The sequence below is a fragment of the Penicillium griseofulvum genome (assembly GCF_001561935.1).
Source record: "Penicillium griseofulvum strain PG3 chromosome Unknown contig_90, whole genome shotgun sequence".
In the NCBI taxonomy this organism is placed as follows: domain Eukaryota; kingdom Fungi; phylum Ascomycota; class Eurotiomycetes; order Eurotiales; family Aspergillaceae; genus Penicillium; species Penicillium griseofulvum.
Genome location: NW_024467451.1, coordinates 485682 through 503639, shown reverse-complemented (window position 1 = coordinate 503639; position 17958 = coordinate 485682). Strand labels below are relative to the sequence as shown.

At 46.5% G+C, this 17958-nt stretch overlaps 10 protein-coding genes across 10 annotated transcripts; 9 read left to right on the top strand and 1 right to left on the bottom strand.

The window, feature by feature from the left end:
* Nucleotides 1-318: 318 nt before the first annotated feature.
* PGRI_045100 (MCT family MFS transporter) lies at nt 319-1807 on the bottom strand (the record flags this gene model as incomplete). The annotated part of the gene is made up of 5 exons (XM_040792223.1): nt 319-472; nt 526-623; nt 675-1451; nt 1507-1723; nt 1776-1807. The coding sequence occupies 5 exons, from the start codon at nt 1805-1807 to the stop codon at nt 319-321; spliced, it is 1278 nt and encodes a 425-aa protein (XP_040649279.1).
* Nucleotides 1808-2114: 307 nt separating this feature from the next.
* PGRI_045090 (Zn(II)2Cys6 transcription factor) lies at nt 2115-4439 on the top strand (the record flags this gene model as incomplete). Its single annotated transcript, XM_040792222.1, has 3 exons — nt 2115-3169; nt 3222-4318; nt 4402-4439. 3 exons carry the CDS (start codon nt 2115-2117, stop codon nt 4437-4439), a joined length of 2190 nt encoding a protein of 729 aa, XP_040649278.1.
* Nucleotides 4440-4765: 326 nt separating this feature from the next.
* Nucleotides 4766-5752, top strand: PGRI_045080 (Sirtuin family; the record flags this gene model as incomplete). The annotated part of the gene is made up of 1 exon (XM_040792221.1): nt 4766-5752. The coding sequence occupies one exon, from the start codon at nt 4766-4768 to the stop codon at nt 5750-5752; it is 987 nt and encodes a 328-aa protein (XP_040649277.1).
* Nucleotides 5753-5932: 180 nt separating this feature from the next.
* On the top strand, nt 5933-6508 carry PGRI_045070 (cupin domain-containing protein; the record flags this gene model as incomplete). The annotated part of the gene is made up of 1 exon (XM_040792220.1): nt 5933-6508. One exon carries the CDS (start codon nt 5933-5935, stop codon nt 6506-6508), a length of 576 nt encoding a protein of 191 aa, XP_040649276.1.
* A 379-nt stretch (nt 6509-6887) lies between these two features.
* Nucleotides 6888-7439, top strand: PGRI_045060 (cupin domain-containing protein; the record flags this gene model as incomplete). The annotated part of the gene is made up of 1 exon (XM_040792219.1): nt 6888-7439. The coding sequence occupies one exon, from the start codon at nt 6888-6890 to the stop codon at nt 7437-7439; it is 552 nt and encodes a 183-aa protein (XP_040649275.1).
* A 313-nt stretch (nt 7440-7752) lies between these two features.
* Nucleotides 7753-9419, top strand: PGRI_045050 (putative aromatic-L-amino-acid decarboxylase; the record flags this gene model as incomplete). The annotated part of the gene is made up of 3 exons (XM_040792218.1): nt 7753-7801; nt 7871-8801; nt 8861-9419. 3 exons carry the CDS (start codon nt 7753-7755, stop codon nt 9417-9419), a joined length of 1539 nt encoding a protein of 512 aa, XP_040649274.1.
* Nucleotides 9420-9725: 306 nt separating this feature from the next.
* On the top strand, nt 9726-10854 carry PGRI_045040 (SDR family oxidoreductase; the record flags this gene model as incomplete). The annotated part of the gene is made up of 3 exons (XM_040792217.1): nt 9726-9745; nt 9793-10030; nt 10090-10854. 3 exons carry the CDS (start codon nt 9726-9728, stop codon nt 10852-10854), a joined length of 1023 nt encoding a protein of 340 aa, XP_040649273.1.
* A 1710-nt stretch (nt 10855-12564) lies between these two features.
* Nucleotides 12565-14336, top strand: PGRI_045030 (calcium:cation antiporter; the record flags this gene model as incomplete). Its single annotated transcript, XM_040792216.1, has 6 exons — nt 12565-12571; nt 12635-13040; nt 13098-13100; nt 13154-13349; nt 13404-14257; nt 14306-14336. 6 exons carry the CDS (start codon nt 12565-12567, stop codon nt 14334-14336), a joined length of 1497 nt encoding a protein of 498 aa, XP_040649272.1.
* Nucleotides 14337-15025: 689 nt separating this feature from the next.
* On the top strand, nt 15026-16160 carry PGRI_045020 (cupin domain-containing protein; the record flags this gene model as incomplete). The annotated part of the gene is made up of 2 exons (XM_040792215.1): nt 15026-15477; nt 15527-16160. The coding sequence occupies 2 exons, from the start codon at nt 15026-15028 to the stop codon at nt 16158-16160; spliced, it is 1086 nt and encodes a 361-aa protein (XP_040649271.1).
* Nucleotides 16161-16360: 200 nt separating this feature from the next.
* PGRI_045010 (GNAT family N-acetyltransferase) lies at nt 16361-17020 on the top strand (the record flags this gene model as incomplete). The annotated part of the gene is made up of 2 exons (XM_040792214.1): nt 16361-16751; nt 16809-17020. The coding sequence occupies 2 exons, from the start codon at nt 16361-16363 to the stop codon at nt 17018-17020; spliced, it is 603 nt and encodes a 200-aa protein (XP_040649270.1).
* Nucleotides 17021-17958: the final 938 nt, after the last annotated feature.

The window sequence follows — 17958 nt, the reverse complement described above, 5'->3', positions numbered from 1 at the left end:
TAGTTAATTAATGCGTCTTGATAGTAAGCCCTGGTCTGGTATATTGACACAGAACGTACAATATTAGAACACGCCAGTTCAGAGCCCCAGAAAATTGCCCCAAGCATCCACATCGACAATGAATGAGAATCTATGTCTAATCTATGTTTCTATTGTACAGCATGATATATCCAAATTAAATTTGTTTGAGTCACAGTCAGCTCTAAGCAATATTGTCGCCTGTCCAGCACTGCTAATAGCTAACCTTCTATTAACTCTGTCCTTGGGAGAATAGCTTGTAGCAACGAATGCGACAACACAAACTCACCCTGCCACATATTACACGACAGCTCGAAGCTGTCTGTTCTGGGCCAGACGCGCAGCAGTCAAAAGGAAACCACCTAGTAGCAAAGATGCTCCTGAAAACATTGACAGGGCTAAATACCCATATTTCTCAACTAGAGCACCACTAATGGGCACATTTGCCATAGCACTGCGGTTCATGTCAGCATCTCACATTGTTCTTTCAATAAAGAGTCGACGTACGATAGAGCTGTGGAGCCTGTGACAGTGCCTATTGCCAAACCAAGTGTGGTAGAAGTAGCAACCTGGGCGGCGCAAGCTTGCTGGAGTGATAAAATGCCCTACAGATCTAGTTAGTATTCGAGGTATATTACCATTCGAGAATAACTCACTCCGGATGCGAAGCCGTATGCAGCGGACCAAATTATAAGACCGGCCACAGATGTTACCTTGGTCCAGCACAATGCAATAATCCCTGCGGAGATAGTGGCTATGATGCAGCAGTTGAATTTTCCATACTTATCAGCGATGACGCCAGGGAGCACTCGGCCAAAGAATGAAGCGCCATTCACAATTGAAACGGTATAGAATGCCAGGGATGTCGAGAATCCCTTCTCAACCGCATAAGAAGTCGTATAGAAGAAGGGCGAGAACATGCCAAAGTACGTGATGAACATGGCGAGACACAGCAGCTGAAGAGATGGCTTTCGTAAAAGAGCCAGGGCCTCTCCTTTGTGGTTCCGTCGTTCATCCTTTTCCTCGGTAATATTTTCGTCGCCTACCTGGTTTGAATTGCGACTCTCCACATTGGTTGTAGGTAGATCTGGGGATCTGGCAACTGCGCAAGAAAAGATGAAGCAAGGAATCATGACAAAACCGACAATTCTCATGGACCAGGAAAATCCGATGTTGGGATTATTGATCATTCTGTCGATTGCAATAGGCCAGATAACTCCGCCGAGCGACGAGCCCGCCAGAACAATGCCCATTGCCGCAGCACGCTTCACTTTGATATATTGTCCGACCAATGCGAGCATTGGCCATGTCACCAGACCCATAGAAATACCAAGCACGACCCCCTGAGCGAGTAGAAATTGATAGAATTCCTTACATAGTGAAGTCATCATAAGTGCAAAAACACACCCGAATGAGCCAACATATACCATGAACTATTCGAAATAACGATTAGTTTCTCGTCCAACGATACAGAGATAGTATCCTTACAGTTGGTCCAAAAGTATCAAGCATTGCTCCTGCCCCAACAGATATAGCAAACAAAAAGAATATTGATATAGCCCCAAGCCATGCGATGGTAGATGTGGAGCTTGAGGATAGCTGATTCTTTGTGTAGTATTCTTGGAAGATACCAAACGAGTTCATGAATCCCACAGTGCAAAAGGCACACGTAAAGGCCCCGAATATTACCAGCCATGCTCGGGTTCTAGAAAGGTTAGTGATCAGCTATATCGTAGCTAGAAGTATATTTCACGTACGTGTATTCAGTTGGGCTATCTTTCGGTGCCATTTTAGCCGGTCAATGGGAATCTCAAGTCTGAGGAATTTGCTTTTCTTTGAAGTAAAAGACAGTCAAAAGTCATGTTCTTTATAAGAAATCCGATTAATTCCATCAAGGTAAATAATCGCACTCGGAGTCTCCGAACTACAGTCCGGAGGAACAATCGCCGCATGTGGTTTAGCGTCACGGAGAATCCGCGGAATCTCCGGGCGAACAATCTACAGGTCTCCTGCGCAAGGCAAACGATGATGTTACAGCCTTTTTGCTTTCGCTATTTCGACTAGTTTTGAAAAATGTTTTTGGCAAAACTCACAAGATGAAACGACGACCCATATCAGGGGTCGCCACCCCAGGCTCGAAGAGACCTTCTCGACAAGATCCCGTTTCCTGCGAGTCCTGTCGAAAGAAGAAGCTGAAGTGTGACAGAGAGCTTCCGTGCAGTAGCTGCACTTCACGAAAACTGGAATGCAGCTATGGTGGTTACGGCTCGGGCACAACGACTGTGCACCCCATGAGCCAAACAGATCAGAGACCCATGTTGGACGATCGCGTGTCTGGGTCACCTCGAATCTTGCAGTGGACTCCACAGCAGGACACGGAAACACAGAGCTGCAACAGAAACGAGTCACTTTTAACGGCCGACTGGCTTGAGACAATTGTTATGGGACACCGCATCCCGAGCGCAGTCCCCGCCACGTTGAGGGCGGAGCTTGCCCAGCGCCGTGAACCCGAGCACTCGCCTACACAGCAAGACAACACACCTAGCGATCGATTCCCCGCGATACATGAACGGCTCGCTTCGCGAGAAAATCCATCGACTATCCATCTACCGTCGTACTTACCGTCCCTGGCAGAAGCTCTGGGTCTATTCCGGTATTATTGTAAATACCTTGACTTCCAGTATCATGTCATCATACCCAGTCGTGTCGAACAACAAATTGAGACAATTTACGACCGTATTGCGCGAAATGAGACTATCAATTTGGCCCATACTGCGCTACTGTTCAGTATCACTGCTGCCGCCTTGTATTACCAACTCCTGATAGAGTCACCTGAGCACGCGGAGCCATTCAGTCAGGAGAGCATATTTTTGGCAGGTGCGGCATTGATCCAGAGCAATTATATCCCTTATCCCAGTCTTGAAGGACTGCAAGCGACAATGATCATTGGTCATCATCTGTCCAATATGAACTTGCCCTCCTCCGTCAGTCCTTTATTCGTGCATAGGTCATTTTTGAGTCAAGCCACCGGTATGGGACTACATCTTGTGGACTCTCCTCGGGCTGTGGCTGAACGCTTGACCAATGGCTTTGATAAAACCAATATTGAACTCAAACGACGGTTGTGGTGGGACTTGGCAACATATGACTGGTACGTTGTGGGCCAGAGACCTTGCCGGTCCTATAACTGATGATATCCCAAGGTTAATAGGCTTTTTGAGTGGACCCCAGGAGTGGACGTACTCAATTCAACCTCAGCATATGGTTGTACAAGAGCCTCTCAATGTTGAGGATGAGGAAATTGACCATAGCGAGAACGGTGTTCCTCTGTCTATTCCAACAGCAATGTCATTCAGTCTATGTCGATTGAAGTTGGCTGTTGTGTGTCGCCAAATAGTGGACGAAATGTCATACTACCATTTCCATGCACAAGAGGTGCCCTATGAGAAGATACTCGGGCTCGATCAAAAGCTTCAAAAGATATACGCTGAAGTTCCCAGTTACTTTCGGTTTGATCAAGCCTCCCGTCGTGAGTACTCAACGCTTTATCGTGACCGACCAGCTCTTGCATGGCAGCGAGCTCTAGTACAACAGGGCTTCCATTCACGGCTATGTCGCTTGCATCGTCACTACCTCGTACGCGGAGCAAAGGATCCCAAATATTCCTATTCTCATGTCATATCTCTTCAATCTGCGCGCAAGGTACTTGAAATAAAACGCATTATGGATGAGGAAGAGCCTGTGTTCACACCGCATAGCTCGGTCATATGGGCAGTCATGCACCACGTTTTCATGGCGGCTGCCATTCTTCTGATAGATGTTTGTTTCAACTGGGATGACATTCTAGCTGAAAAGCGAAAAGAGGAAGTACTCGACGCTTGTCGGATGCTCAGCCGGGCGCAACAATCCTCGCCCACCGCCCGTGAGGGAATCAATGCTATGATGGGGATCTTGCGAAAGCATTGGAAACACGAAAAAGGACCGAGCTCCCGCGACTTACAGGAGTCTTTTGCCTCTTCAAATCCAAATGCCACAAGAGAAGGTGCTTCACGGCCGGATATCCCCACGCCTATTTCATTGTGTTCCAAGAGCATCATATTTCCTGCAGGGACTTCCAATGGTCAATCCACAGCATACCCTTCAGCAGATGGATTACATAGTCCACTACCACTTGAAGATATATGGGCGGAGATGCTAGAAACCAGCGGTAATGTTGAGCTGAATACACCAGACTGGACAGACTTGCTCACCGAGTTGACAAATGTTACTTTGCCAATCGACCTCGGGAGTGATATGGTAGGTTAGTTATGTAGACAATATGCGGTCGCTTATACAGTCTCTATATTTAAACGATATACGAGTCGAGTAATCTGACAATTCTAGATGTCCGTGTCTTTGTAGACGTCAACTGGTCTTTTTAATATCTTTCGATATCTCTTCTATAATGTCTTTCAAGATGTCTACAAATTTCTATTCACAATTGCCTTCGATGCACATTGTACTTGTTTTTACTTTATAATATCTGCACTATACAACATAGATACTTATTCAATCGATTATTATACAGTAAGTTACAAAATCAAGGCCAATTTCTCTGGCAATAAAAGTCAATAAGATCAAAATCCTGGTTGCCATGATACGCAGAAACCCCCTCTGTTTTGCCCCAAAATCAAAACAATCAATTTCCAAGACCATAACAATACAAACTTGAAGACACTTGTCCGACATCTCAAATCATACAGCAACTATGAAATCCGATATCCAATCAATCGTTGACCGCATCAAGACTGGAAAGGTCACGCGAATCGTTGTCTTGACTGGCGCTGGTATCAGCACTGGCGCTGGGATCCCAGATTTCAGATCTCCAAACACAGGGCTGTATGATAAACTTGCTCCATTGAGACTGCCTTATCCAGAGGCGATTTTTCACATCAATTATTTCTCCCACACACCTGAGCCATTCTACGCAATCGCCCAGGCACGTCACCCAGGAAATCTCAAACCGACAGTCACTCATGCATTCCTGGCACTGCTCGCGAAAAAGAATATCCTCCATTTTCTTTTCACTCAAAACATTGATGGGCTTGAGCATGATGCTGGTGTTCCACTTGAAAAGGTTCTCTGGGCTCATGGAAACTGGAAGAGTCAACATTGCTATAAGTGCAAGTCGCCATATCCCGACGACCTCATGAATAAAGCGATTCGAGAGGGCGAAGTGCCATATTGTCTTGAGACCGAATGCAGGGGTGCGGTGAAGCCAAATGTTGTATTCTTTGGACAATCTCTGCCGGCTGAATTTGAGGACAAGCAGAAAGTTGTCCTCGATGCAGACTTGATGCTTGTCATGGGCACTAGTTTGAAAGTGGCACCTTGCTCTAGACTACCAGGTATGGTAAAGGAGGGTGTTCCTCGGGTTTTGATCAACAATGAAAAAGCAGGAGATCTGGGTAATCGAGACGAAGATGTGTGCATCCTCGGGAGCTGTGACGACGGTGTTCGTCAATTAGCTGATGCACTTAGGTGGGGAGAGGACTTGAACAATCTTTGGGAGAAAGCGGTCGCTGCAAAGAAAGACGATGAAAGATTTGACGGTGGCCCAAGCCTAGATGAGTGCATTGAAAAATTGGCTAGTGGGATGAAGGAGAAGATGAAGGTGTCGGATGGGCACAAACGCATGTTGGAGAACCATCTGAGAACTAAATTTGAGATAGGGAAAAGTCCTATACACTCGTAGAATTCACATGCGTCGCTTGATTTCGCTCTAGATTATGCTAGCTTCTACTTGGATATTTCATTGGTCTAAAGAATGATGCCACCATGATGTGACATTTCCTCAAGGGTATATCTGCAACTTTTGACGTATCCACGACCAAATACCTTTCTCTTATCCAAATGTCATTTCTATCAGCTCATTATGCCTTACCATAAGAACGACCTCCCCTATATCCGCCGCTATATCACCACCCACAATACCGAGGGTGAATCAGTATTTCTCTCCCATGCACAAGTTCCCGACTACCTCCCGTCGACTCCAAGCGGGGATGATGGCGAGATTGCCCTGCTATACGCTACGACTAGTATGCCAGCCTCAGTTGGTTCTGAAGCGGATGTCGCCATGTACGACGAGTTCCTGCATCAACCTCCTGGAATCACAGTCGACGGCGGAACCGTTTTCCGTCTAATCGATCTCCGTCCTGGAAGGGCAACTCCAATGCATCGAACAGTGAGCGTCGACTATGGGGTCATAATCGAAGGGGAGGTTGATCTTGTACTGGACTCAGGTGCCAGTCGAAGTATGCATCGTGGCGATGTGAGTGTCCAAAGAGGTACTGCACATTCATTCCGGAACCGGAGTGACACAAAATGGTGCCGCATGCTGTTTGTCTATCTACCAATGGAAAAGTTGAATATCCAAGGGAAGGATCTGGAAGCTGAGGTATATGATGAGGGATTCGACAAACCGGAAGAAGAAAATGGCCACGGGGATTAAAATGAGGCTAGGTAAATAACAGCGAAGCCCTACTCTAGGGCTATTGATCAAGAAACGTCAGCATTCAAGACTATCCAGGTAGAAGTCTTCAGAGCTTGTTGCTAGAGCCTCGTAAAATTTCAGCCCCCATCTTACAAATCCCATGATTATCAATCTGAACAATGGGTCTAATCCATCATGTCAGCATATCTCTAGAGCAATTAGATATCTTCATCTCTGTCTTATTAAAGATATCTTCTCAATTGACAGGGTATATTAAGGGGGCAAATCCCCAACTTGCTTTCTCTTCTCTACTGTTCTGTTATTCACTCCTCGCTTTGAAGACACTCTCTCAACTCCTCCTGTCCAATATTCATTCCATATATTTACTTTTCTTGCAATGGACACTCCGATCCGCCGTGTTATTACAGGCCACGATGCTCAAGGAAAGGCTTATTTCGCTTCCGACGAAATTTTGACACCATACGATCCCACAACCGCTCCAGCATTCTCAACCCCGGGGCCTGACTCCGGGTTCGGGGTTATCCAAATTCATCGGTCGCGTGGCTTTCCAGTAGACAACACGCGCCAGCTCCCCGATCCGCATCAGACTCTTATCCCGCTGGCTGACACCAAGGGACCTTCCTGTCGCATCCTTGATCTACCCCCGGCAGATGCAGGGTGGTTCCATCGGACACTGAGCTTGGACTACGCTGTGATATTGTCTGGAACCGTCGGATTTATCACAGATGGAGGCGAAGAGAAGATCCTAAATCAGCACGATGTCATTGTCTGCCGCGGCGCAAACCACGAATGGGTGAATCGAGGGAAGGATGTTGCTCGGGTCTTTGTGGTGGTTATCCCTAGTAAGGAGATTGTGACAGAGGATGGAAAGAGGTTGGAAAAGACACCTGCAGGTGACATTTATGATCCCAAGGAAGAGGAAGATTGATCTAAGACGTGCAGACTTGGGATGTAGGATGTTCTGTCCTATACTTCTCGGAAAAGCGGAATATTCCGAGCGCTCGGAATGCGGAAGGGAACTTCCGACGGAATTAATTCCAGTTCCCCCCATTCCCCACGCCTTTTCTTCGACATTTCTATTTTTTCCGGTGCTTTAAAACATCCGTGACCTTAATTTCAAACATTCTACTTGTACTCTTATTCTACATATTTTTTCCCCTATATTGCATTATACTGTGCCAATTGCCGCACTTGCTGCATAGATATATTACCCCGCGTCGCTGATCGATAAGACGTGCAGGATGGATCGCAACCAATTCAAGACCGCGGCTCACTCTGCCATTGACGACAGTACGCATGGTCCTATCTTATACAATTATGGCCCTCAATTACATTCAATCTAACCAAGCTTTTGTGCAGTCGTCAAGTACTTCGACAGCGTGCCCGAGCATCGAGTCCTACCCGCCGTCGAGCCCGGTTACCTTCGCCCTCTGATCCCAGAGAACCCCCCTGATGAGCCAGAGGACTGGGCACAAATCCAGGAAGATGTCGATACCAAGATCAAACCCGGCTTGACCCACTGGCAGTCTCCGAATTTCATGGCATACTACCCCGCCTGCGTGACATATCCCAGCATTCTGGGTGAGATGTACTCCGCCACATTCACCGCTCCTGCTTTCAACTGGTTGTGCTCGCCAGCATGTACAGAGATGGAAACCATTGTTATGGACTGGGTCGCGAAAGCTCTGGCACTACCCGAATGTTTCCGGAGTACGTCAGAAACTCACGGCGGCGGTGTGATCCAGAACAGTGCGAGTGATGCTATTGCAACTATTATTGTCGCCGCACGAGAGAGGCGCGTGCGGGAGCTGCTGCTTGACGAAGGCCTTAAGGAAGGTACACCGGAGTACGAGGACCGCAAGTTCGATGTCCAAGCCAAGCTGGTCGCTATTGCCAGCGATCAAACCCACAGCAGTGCTGCTAAGGGTGCATTGATTGCGGGCACTCGCTTCCGTGGCGTGACCACACGGCTAGAGGATAACATGGAAATGACCGGACCTCGTCTCCGTGAGGTCCTTGAGAAGTGCGATAAGGACGGTCTTACCCCATACCACCTCACTATGACATTTGGTACAACAAATACCTGCAGCGTAGACCGCTTTGCAGAGCTCAAGGCAGTTCTGCAAGAAAAGCCGGCGTGGCAGCGTATTTGGGTGCATATTGATGCTGCCTATGCGGGTGCGTCGCTCGTTGCGGATGAATGGCAGTATATTGCGAAGGACTTTGCGGAGGGTGTTGACAGCTTCAACATGAACATGCACAAATGGTTGCTAGTCAACTTTGATGCTAGGTAAGCTCTTCGCCCATTATTTGTGAGCGAATTTGTACCTTTAGGCTAACATTCCCAAGCGTCCTCTTTGTCCGAAATCGCTTGGATCTGACGAACGCATTGGATATTACACCAACATATCTGCGCAATCCATACTCGGATATGGGAACCGTAATTGACTACCGGAACTGGTCTATTTCTCTCGGTCGCAGATTCCGCGCACTAAAGATTTGGTTTGTGATTCGGAGCTATGGTCTCAACGGCATGAAAGCGCACATCCGCAAGACGATCGGGTTCGGTGATCTCTTTGCTGGCTTGGTACGCGGTCGGCCCGATCTATTTGAGATTGTCACAAAGCCAGGCTTTGGCTTGACTGTTTTCCGCGCCAAGAATCCGGAGGCTGTACCCAATGGGGCATCTGATCGTGTGGCTAAAGATGAAGTTGCTAACGGTCTGACCAAGAAGATCTCCGAGTTGGTCAACGCAAGGGGCGAGATTTTCTTCACCTCTACAGTCGTTGATGGCGTCTGTGTTATGCGGTTGGTTAGTGCTAACCCTATGGCTGAAGAGAAGTATATTCGTAATGCCTTTGATGTTATCGTCCGTACAACGGAGGAGGTGGTGCAGGAGAAGAAGTGAATTTGAAGTGATGATGTAGAGTATATAGATATTTGGTACTTGATATCCCCTGTACATACATATCTAGGCGATATAATCAATTAGGTCAATGTTTATGAAATTGGTGCTCTCCACCCCATATTTCCATATATTGCTCCCCCACACTAATAACTGTGGATATAAATCTCTTGTCTCGCACCAACCCCAAACTAGATGCCCAGATTTGCCCCCACGCGGGGGTGAGCACTACTATAACAACTTCGTTCCTGGCAAAAACTTGTCATTCATTTTACCCCTCCAACTAGACCCCTATACTCAATAAGAAGAATGTCTTCTCAAAAGCCCTCGTAAGTTGGTATATCCCTAACTACCTGATCAATGCTCATGATCACAGGTACATCCTGGTCACTGGGGCCACGGGATTCATTGGCGCTCATGTCGTCGACAACCTCCTAGCTCGCGGATTCTCAGTCCGCGGCTCAACAAGATCAAAGCAAAAGGGAGAGCAGATGAAGGCTGCACGTCCGCAGTACGTTTCAAAGCTTGATTTCGTTGTTGTGGAAGACTTCACCCAGATTGGTGTTTTCGATTCCGTGATGGACGGCATTGACGCAGTCATCCATGTCGCGAGCGTGAGCAATTCATAATTCTTCTCTTACGACAAACTCGAACATGCTGACATATCTCACAGCCCTTCTTCTACGACACCACCAACAATGAGCAGGAATTGATTTTGCCCGCTATAAACGGAGTCAAATCGATTCTTTCCGCATCCGCCCAGCCAGAATCAAAAGTCCAGCGTGTTGTCATGACATCCTCCTTCGCCTCAGTGATCAACCCGAACAGCACTCCAGAGCCAGGATTCACATATACAGCCGCGAACTGGAACCCGCTTACATACGAGGAAGCAATTGACCCGAAATCCGACTCTGTCACCGCATACCGCGGCTCTAAGAAGTTCGCCGAGGTCACAGCATGGGAGTTTGTTAAGGAGCATAAGACCAAATTCGATCTGGTGACTCTCTGTCCTCCCATGGTTTTCGGTCCGGTTGTACACCCCGTGCCGACGGTGCAGCAGCTGAACGAGTCAAACATGGTCCTCTGGAGTGTGGCCTCAGGTGCAGATCCACTTCCTGTAACGCGGGTTCCCGGATGGATTGATGCTCGCGACCTTGCTGAGGTTCATGTTCAGGCTTTGCTTACCCCCGAAGCCGGTGGCAAGCGATTTGTGGCTGTTTCGCCAGAGCCGTTCTCATACGGATATGCTGCGGATATTATTCGCGATGAATTTGACTGGGCAAAGGAGACTGTGACTACGAATTATAAGATGGGTGAGAAACCGACTGGCTCTTATGGGATTGATGGGGAGACTGTAGCTCGGGAGTTGGGGGTGACATATCGGCCCTTCAAGGAGACTGTGATTGATCTGGTTGGGCAGATTCGAAAACTTGTGTAATATACATGTGAGATCATATAATTATATACAATATTTAAGCGCTCAGCCCTATGCACCTAAGGTTTGAAGATTAGGTTAGTATCCGAGCTGTTAAGGCCCCGCTTATATTTTACCCGTGTGCAATGACCTTTGGAAGTGTTGACTTGGCCATTTTATTTGACTTGGCTTTTTCGGATAGCTGAACTCGCATAATATACCACCGTTGAATCTGCATGCAGTCCTCCCTATGCATTGTCAAGGTTTTTTCAACTTGTGGCTTAGTAACAATATTTGACTATTCCATTTAGAAGGAGAGATTTGGTGGTTGTTAAGGGGTAAATCAAATAGATTAATAAAAAAAAACCTATACTGAATGCATTCTCGCAAACAGTAAGATACACAAATGCACTGATGGTAACGGGTTCAATTTTTCGGTTTGTTGAGACAGCCTTGAGTCTTTTTATCCCAAGCGAATGGAACCTTTACTCATCTCTATGTTGTAGTATTTATATTGTACTATGTATGTCCCTTCCTCTCTATCTAGCATAGTTCAATCCGTGGGGTTTTGTCCCTCTTGTCTTCTGTTTTGAGCACGCGCGGAGATACCTAAATAGGTACTCCGTATATGAGCGATTAAACGAACCAGCCTGGAGCCCCAGTTTTCTGTTTTATGTCATCAATAATGGCCCCCGCAGCCTTGAAGGGCTGAGCCCCTTTTCCACGCGTAATCGTATCTTTTGTCAGCCCGCTAATCTCAGCGGGGATACGGGTACGGAGTACAGAGAAAGATCAATTGGCTTTTCTCCACACAAAATCTGTCATTATTCTTCCAGTACTCCGTAATGGAGGTTAAGTAAGTCATTGAATTTCCTAGTGGGGGTAGAATATGAATTTGTTGTCCAGTTGATATCAGGATGAAAATAATGTGCTTCGTACCCGCACACACCCCTTTTTATTTGCGGCACCTTAAGCTCCTTTCGGATTAGACCCCACTTCCACGTGATTGCATATCTTCTAGCATAAAGTGGGGCTCTAAGGGTCACCGCCCTCTGATTACGTTGGTACTGCCAGTCTTAAAATAGCATAACTATCAAATATCTTCTACAACATACAGAGTACACAGTATCAAATTCACAATTAATATTAGGGGGAGGGGGAAAAAAAAGGGCAAACTCAGATATGATCGTCATTTATATACATATAATTTATTAATAGTTTTTGTGAGAAATATCTCCAATATTCCGCCGATCAGAAAATACACTAGTATATCTATGGTAGGCGGTAATTAGACATAATAGTCCCCACCTAATCCACAATGAGCTGTATAAAGGGAAAATTATATCGAATTATAATAGTAGCCAAGAGCCACTAAGTCAAAACTGGTTTAAACAGGTGTGCCACTAAGAAAAAGGGGTTGTGCCGCGATCATCTCGCGTGTCGATAATCAATTCCCGCAACCCCCAATGCAACACGCTCATTTTCAAACCTCTCGTTTTCAGATTCAGATGGCCAGTCTGTCAATTTTGGCATTTATATAGTGGTTTCGATCTTTTTCTTTTTTTTTCTTTTTTTAGGGGCTTTTTCATGATGACCACAGTGCATGGTTCAAACGATAATAACCTGCATGACATCAATCCTTTCGCTGAAAGCTCCAGTGACGAGCATGCCGCCCTGAACACTTCCTTTGAATCTGACCCTAGGTCTAGTGGTTCCTATCCTTGTCAATATGAAATGAGCAGTGAGTCCTGTACCATTCAATGCCTCTGGATAAAGCTGATATCAATTTCTTATCGTTATCAAGGACAAGCCGAGCTGGCCTCCACGAACTCAGGCTCAGACAAGAGCGCCATCTTTCATAAAGTGAAAAACTTTCTTCGAAAAGACAAAGCCCAGACTCCCAATGACGACAGTTTATCTGGTTGGCCCCACCATGGCAGACCCTGCAGTTCGATATCCATATTCAAACAACGAACGAAACGGATTCTCAACCCTAGAATCATCTTCTCCGGTGCATTTGCCGCATCGGCAATCATTATTTCCAATACCCAAAGCCCGGCGCTTGTAATATTCATATGGAACCTCCTTGCTATTGTGCCGCTGTCGATCACGCTCACAGAAGCCACTGAGAGGATCTCCAAGGATTTGGGTGAGACCGCTGGCGCTCTCCTCAACATCACCATAGGGAATCTAGCAGAGCTTATTATTTTGTGAGTCTAAATCTTGGAAGTCCCATCGTTTTCAATTATATACTGACCAGCATATAGCGTGTAAATTTCCATATAGCGCCAACTATCTTGGAGTCGAAGCTAATCTTCTACAGCACTGCTTTGTTGAAAAACAACATTAAAGTAGTTCAATCGTCACTCCTTGGCTCGATCCTTGTGAACCTCCTGCTCGTCCTTGGGTCTGCAATCATAGCAGGCTGTATCTCGAAGAGTGATGTAACGTATAATACTGATCTCACACACTCATTTGTGGGACTTCTCAATCTCACCATCTCTTGCCTTATGATTCCAGTAAGGCGATCCTTCAAGTGTCCTAATTACATTGGATGCTAATCTTGGACATAGACCGCTTTCTATGGCAGCGTGAAGAGCGTTACTTCTGCTGATCATATGTCATTATCCTTCAGCAGGGGGGTTTCCATCATCCTCCTTGCCACATACTTCTTATACCTTTTCTTCCAGTTTAAATCGCATGCTCACTTGTTCCTCTCTACGCGGCTCCAAGTGCCACAATCAACCGATGATCATGACTATACAGACCTCGAATCCCATCCCACCGAGCTCGCAAGAGCAACAAGCAGAGACCTTGCCCATCTAGAGATGCAGGAAGTGCGATCACGGTCTTGTTCAGTCGACGCGCAGACAGCATCAGCAATGCCACTGTTTCACAACGAGCCATCCCAAGGAAGAACAAGCCTCAACGGACAAACGGAACCACCTATCGGAGACTCTCTCGGATGTTCCTGCGAACGCTATGCTATTCTATCCAACCGAATGATATCCGTAACACTCCTCGCCCTATCAACAATTCTCATCGCTATCTGCGCCGAATTCTTCGCCTCAAGCTTCTCAACACTCAATGAACAGGGCGTCCTCGGTGAATCATTCGTCGGTTTAATCGTCATCCCCATCGCCGGAAATGTTGCCGAGAATGTTACAGCGATTGTTGTGGCCTCCAAAAACCAAATGGATCTTGCTATCAGTGTTGCTCTTGGGTCAGCCATTCAAATTGGTCTTTTGGTTTCACCAGCAATGGTTGTTATTGGCTGGGCTCTCGACAAGCCCATGACCTTGCACTTTGACAAGTTCGAGATGGTCACATTGATTGGTGCTGTTCTTATGGTCGATTTCATCGTCCTCAAAGGAAAGACCAATTATATGGAGGGGGCTATTTTATGTGCTTGCTTTGCAGCTATCTCGTATGTGCACTCTATCTATTCGTTGACGCGATTTCTAACTCGATACAGTGTTGGCGCATTCTTGTTGCCACTCGCTTGAGATGTGTATCTCTCAAGGGTGCTGATCCGTGGACGGTAGGACGATCTGTTCAAACATGAGATTGTCAATTCTTGCTGTCCATCGATCTGTTAATATTCAATGTAAATAGGAATTGTAGATATAACTGAAATCAAAATCCATTTCTTCGGATTAACCGCATTCCTATTCTGGAAATCCAAGCCGACGCCACCCGTTGAACAAGAAACGCCATTCGGGAAGTGGATCTCAATTTATGAAACATCACCTTTATTCAATATCTCTAACTTCTCACCTTGGAAACATAGGTCGTTTTAGATTGTCCAAACTGTCGCACGACCCTCGCCAAGTGAATTCGAAACAAGACTGTAATATGAGAATTCTTTCAGTTTACCCCGTGTTTCCATATGATTCAGTTAAAATTATATTGGTAACAGATTCGGTGGATAGCTTCTATAGGTCTTCCAGGTCATCGCAATGGTACATGATATCTCCGTGTCGAGCTCACTTAATCCAATACAACATACTGGGCAAACATATTGCTTCGATATTCCACTAATACGGGCCTAGGCATATGTGCCGTCCTTATTTGCCGAACCCACTCGAGGGGCTTGCTTCATTAACTTTCGATACACTGTTGGAAAGAAATATTTTTGACCCAAAGCAAGTTCATGAACACTTAGATTAATTTTCGGACCCGGTTTGAGATCAAAATGTTGACATCTTCACTGCTTTTGCTTGCCTCATTCGGCTTCGTCCAGTCCGCTACCTTGGAGGAACTCTATCTCCAAAATGCACCGTCCTCTCCACGCCCCTATGTCATTCCACATTACGCAAATTCGCATGCCGTCACCGTTGGGGATCAGCTGTACCGCTTCACAGTGACTGGCCCTTCATCGGAGAATGCGTTCACTCTGATGAGCACCAACGCGCCTTTCAGCGGAGCGCTCGGCGTGTTGCCCCACATACATCAGAAACATTCTGAGAATTTCTTCAGTTTCAAGGGTCGATTCCAGCTCTGGGCACAGAAAGGCAAAGAAGAGCAGCAAGCCCGCCTGTTAACACAGGGTGATTATGCGTCGGTCACTAGAAATACGACCCACACCTTCCAGATTTTGGACCCTGATACCGAGATGATTGGGATCGTTGTTCCTGGTGGCTTTGAGTAAATCTTGCATGTAACGAACTCGCTGAAACTTGACTAACCTGAGAAGGGAACTCTTTTATGCGATCGGAACCAACTACTCCTCAGCCACTGATACCCCATTCGTGCCCGCGGTGTCCAACAGCTCGACACCCGACCCTGGCATGATGCCCGCTTTGGAGAAGTTCGATGTCTACGCCCAGCTTGGCTTTGAGCCCCGTCGTGATCTGGTCAACGGCACCGCTCCCATTGACTCTAAGTGGCACACGGACGATAATGCTCTCCTTGGCTCTGGTAAGCCATACTTCGTTGCAAATGGATACGGTCCCAAGTACCTCAGCTCCAAGTACGGGTACCAGGTCATCCAGCCTCTAGTCACTCAGCAGTCCCAGGACGCCGACTACACTCTTTCAACCATCTCACTCAGCCGGCAGACCAAGGATAATGCGCCCACATATATCTTGTCTGGAGCTGCTGCTTTCGAGGTCCTGGAAGGTGTGCTCATGATCCAGATCGGGGACTACCCTGTGGCGACCTTGTACACTGGCGACGTGGCTTTCATTCCGGTTGGTGTGGCTTTTACTTATTACACCGAGGTGGCCTTCTCCAAAGTGCTGTATGTTAGCAGTGGTGACAATGGCGTGGATTCACAGCTGATTAGGGGTGGAAAGAGGTGGAAGTTTACTACTTTCCCGAGATACTGATGCACCTGTTTTATTTATTTTTATATACTTATAATTTAGGGTTTTATAGAATGTAGACCTGTTGTCTAACGAAGATGTCCTCTTATGCATTTCTTTTACATTGCGTCTGACTAGTGTGACTCACCCGGGAATGTTATAAACTTGACTTAGCGTTGTTCACCCCCACTGTACTCCTTACCCCTCAACCAATTCAACCCAAAATGTCTACAACCCCTTTGGTCTTAGAAATTGCGACTCTCGATGACCTCCCTGCTATTACAGAGCTATGGTTCACCGTGTTCAGCGATCCTGGTATGCGCAAGCTAGTCCCAGACACACCAGGAACGCGTGAGTGGTTCACTGAAGCCAACCGGGTCGACATGCTCACAAAGCCGTACCAAAAGTACATCAAAATCATCGACCCCAATACCAAAGATGCGCAAGGGCAGGCACGGATAGCCGCGTATGCGAAATGGGACCTAGCCATGCTCGACGAGCGTGGGCCTCGGTTCCCGCCTTGGCACGGGGACATGCCTAGGCAAGATTGTGATACTTTCTTTGGGGGTTTGGACCAAGAGCGTAAACGTGTGATGGGTGATCGGAAGCATTATTGTGAGTTAGATTTAGCCGCTCACTATGTGACTGTACCTTTGTTGACGCCCTAAATAGACCTTGATATGCTCGGTACACATCCCGATTACCGCTGTCGTGGGGCTGGCTCTATGCTTGTTCGCTGGGGTTGCGAAATTGCGGATCGTGAGGGTGTTGGGGCATATATCGATGCTAGTAAAGCTGGTATGCCGTTATATGCGAAACATGGGTTTGTGGATCGCAGTGACCCCACTAAACCAAGTGAAGTGTTCTCGATGGCTAGAGAATAGATTGTGGAATATACTCCGAAAGGTATAATATAAACCGGCTAACAACATACATACTCCATGGAGTTGCTGTTTGAGTTATATAGACTAAAAGGAGTAGTCAAAATGAGACATTGAGTACCTCCAATCATATGGATGTCGTTTTCGCGTCTAATGCCGATATTCTATTCAATAGATTTTGAAAACAAAGTACTATGTACTGAGTACTCTCAATTAAGAAAAAATATTTTTAAAAAAAAAAACAATATCCCAACCTCCCTCACCATGGGCATCCGTATGTACTCCGTCACCGGCCGAAAGATATCACACATATCACATTAAAAATAGTAAACTTCACTGCCAAGATGACAAAACGATTTTCATCTCCTTCCAAGGAGGGCGAAGTTACAGTTTTTTTGGTTTTTTTTCCCTCGCCAAGCATCTGAGATCGTCATATCTCCCCGAATTCAGCAATAAGCCACAACATATTGGTAATATCTCTCTGCAGCGTAAGCACCTGGGCACATCTAAAATTAACTAATGTATTCGGAGAACAGAAGTTCTTGGCTATCACCAACACAAACGGCTTATCACGGATGATCCCAACTGCATTACCGAGTCTAAAAATGGTAGAGATGTGCGTAGACAGGGATTAGGTGCAGAAGTTGGCCTTGGTAAGCTGCGCCTAATCCCTAATTTACCAGCTCCCCCAATTTTAAGGAATACAATAGTACTCTATAGAATGGAAAGATTCAGCATGAGACATTATACGCTAGGGAGATTCCCCTACATCAACATTCTAAGAGAATGTCCAATTCGGCCAATTACCAAGCATCGTGGCCTCGACCATCGGCTGTGACGCTTCAACGCCAAGACCATCCCCCCCCCCCTGCACTCCCTTCACTTCAACTTCGTTCACTGATTATTCATTTTCATGTCAGCTTCCAAGGTTTTATGTTGTA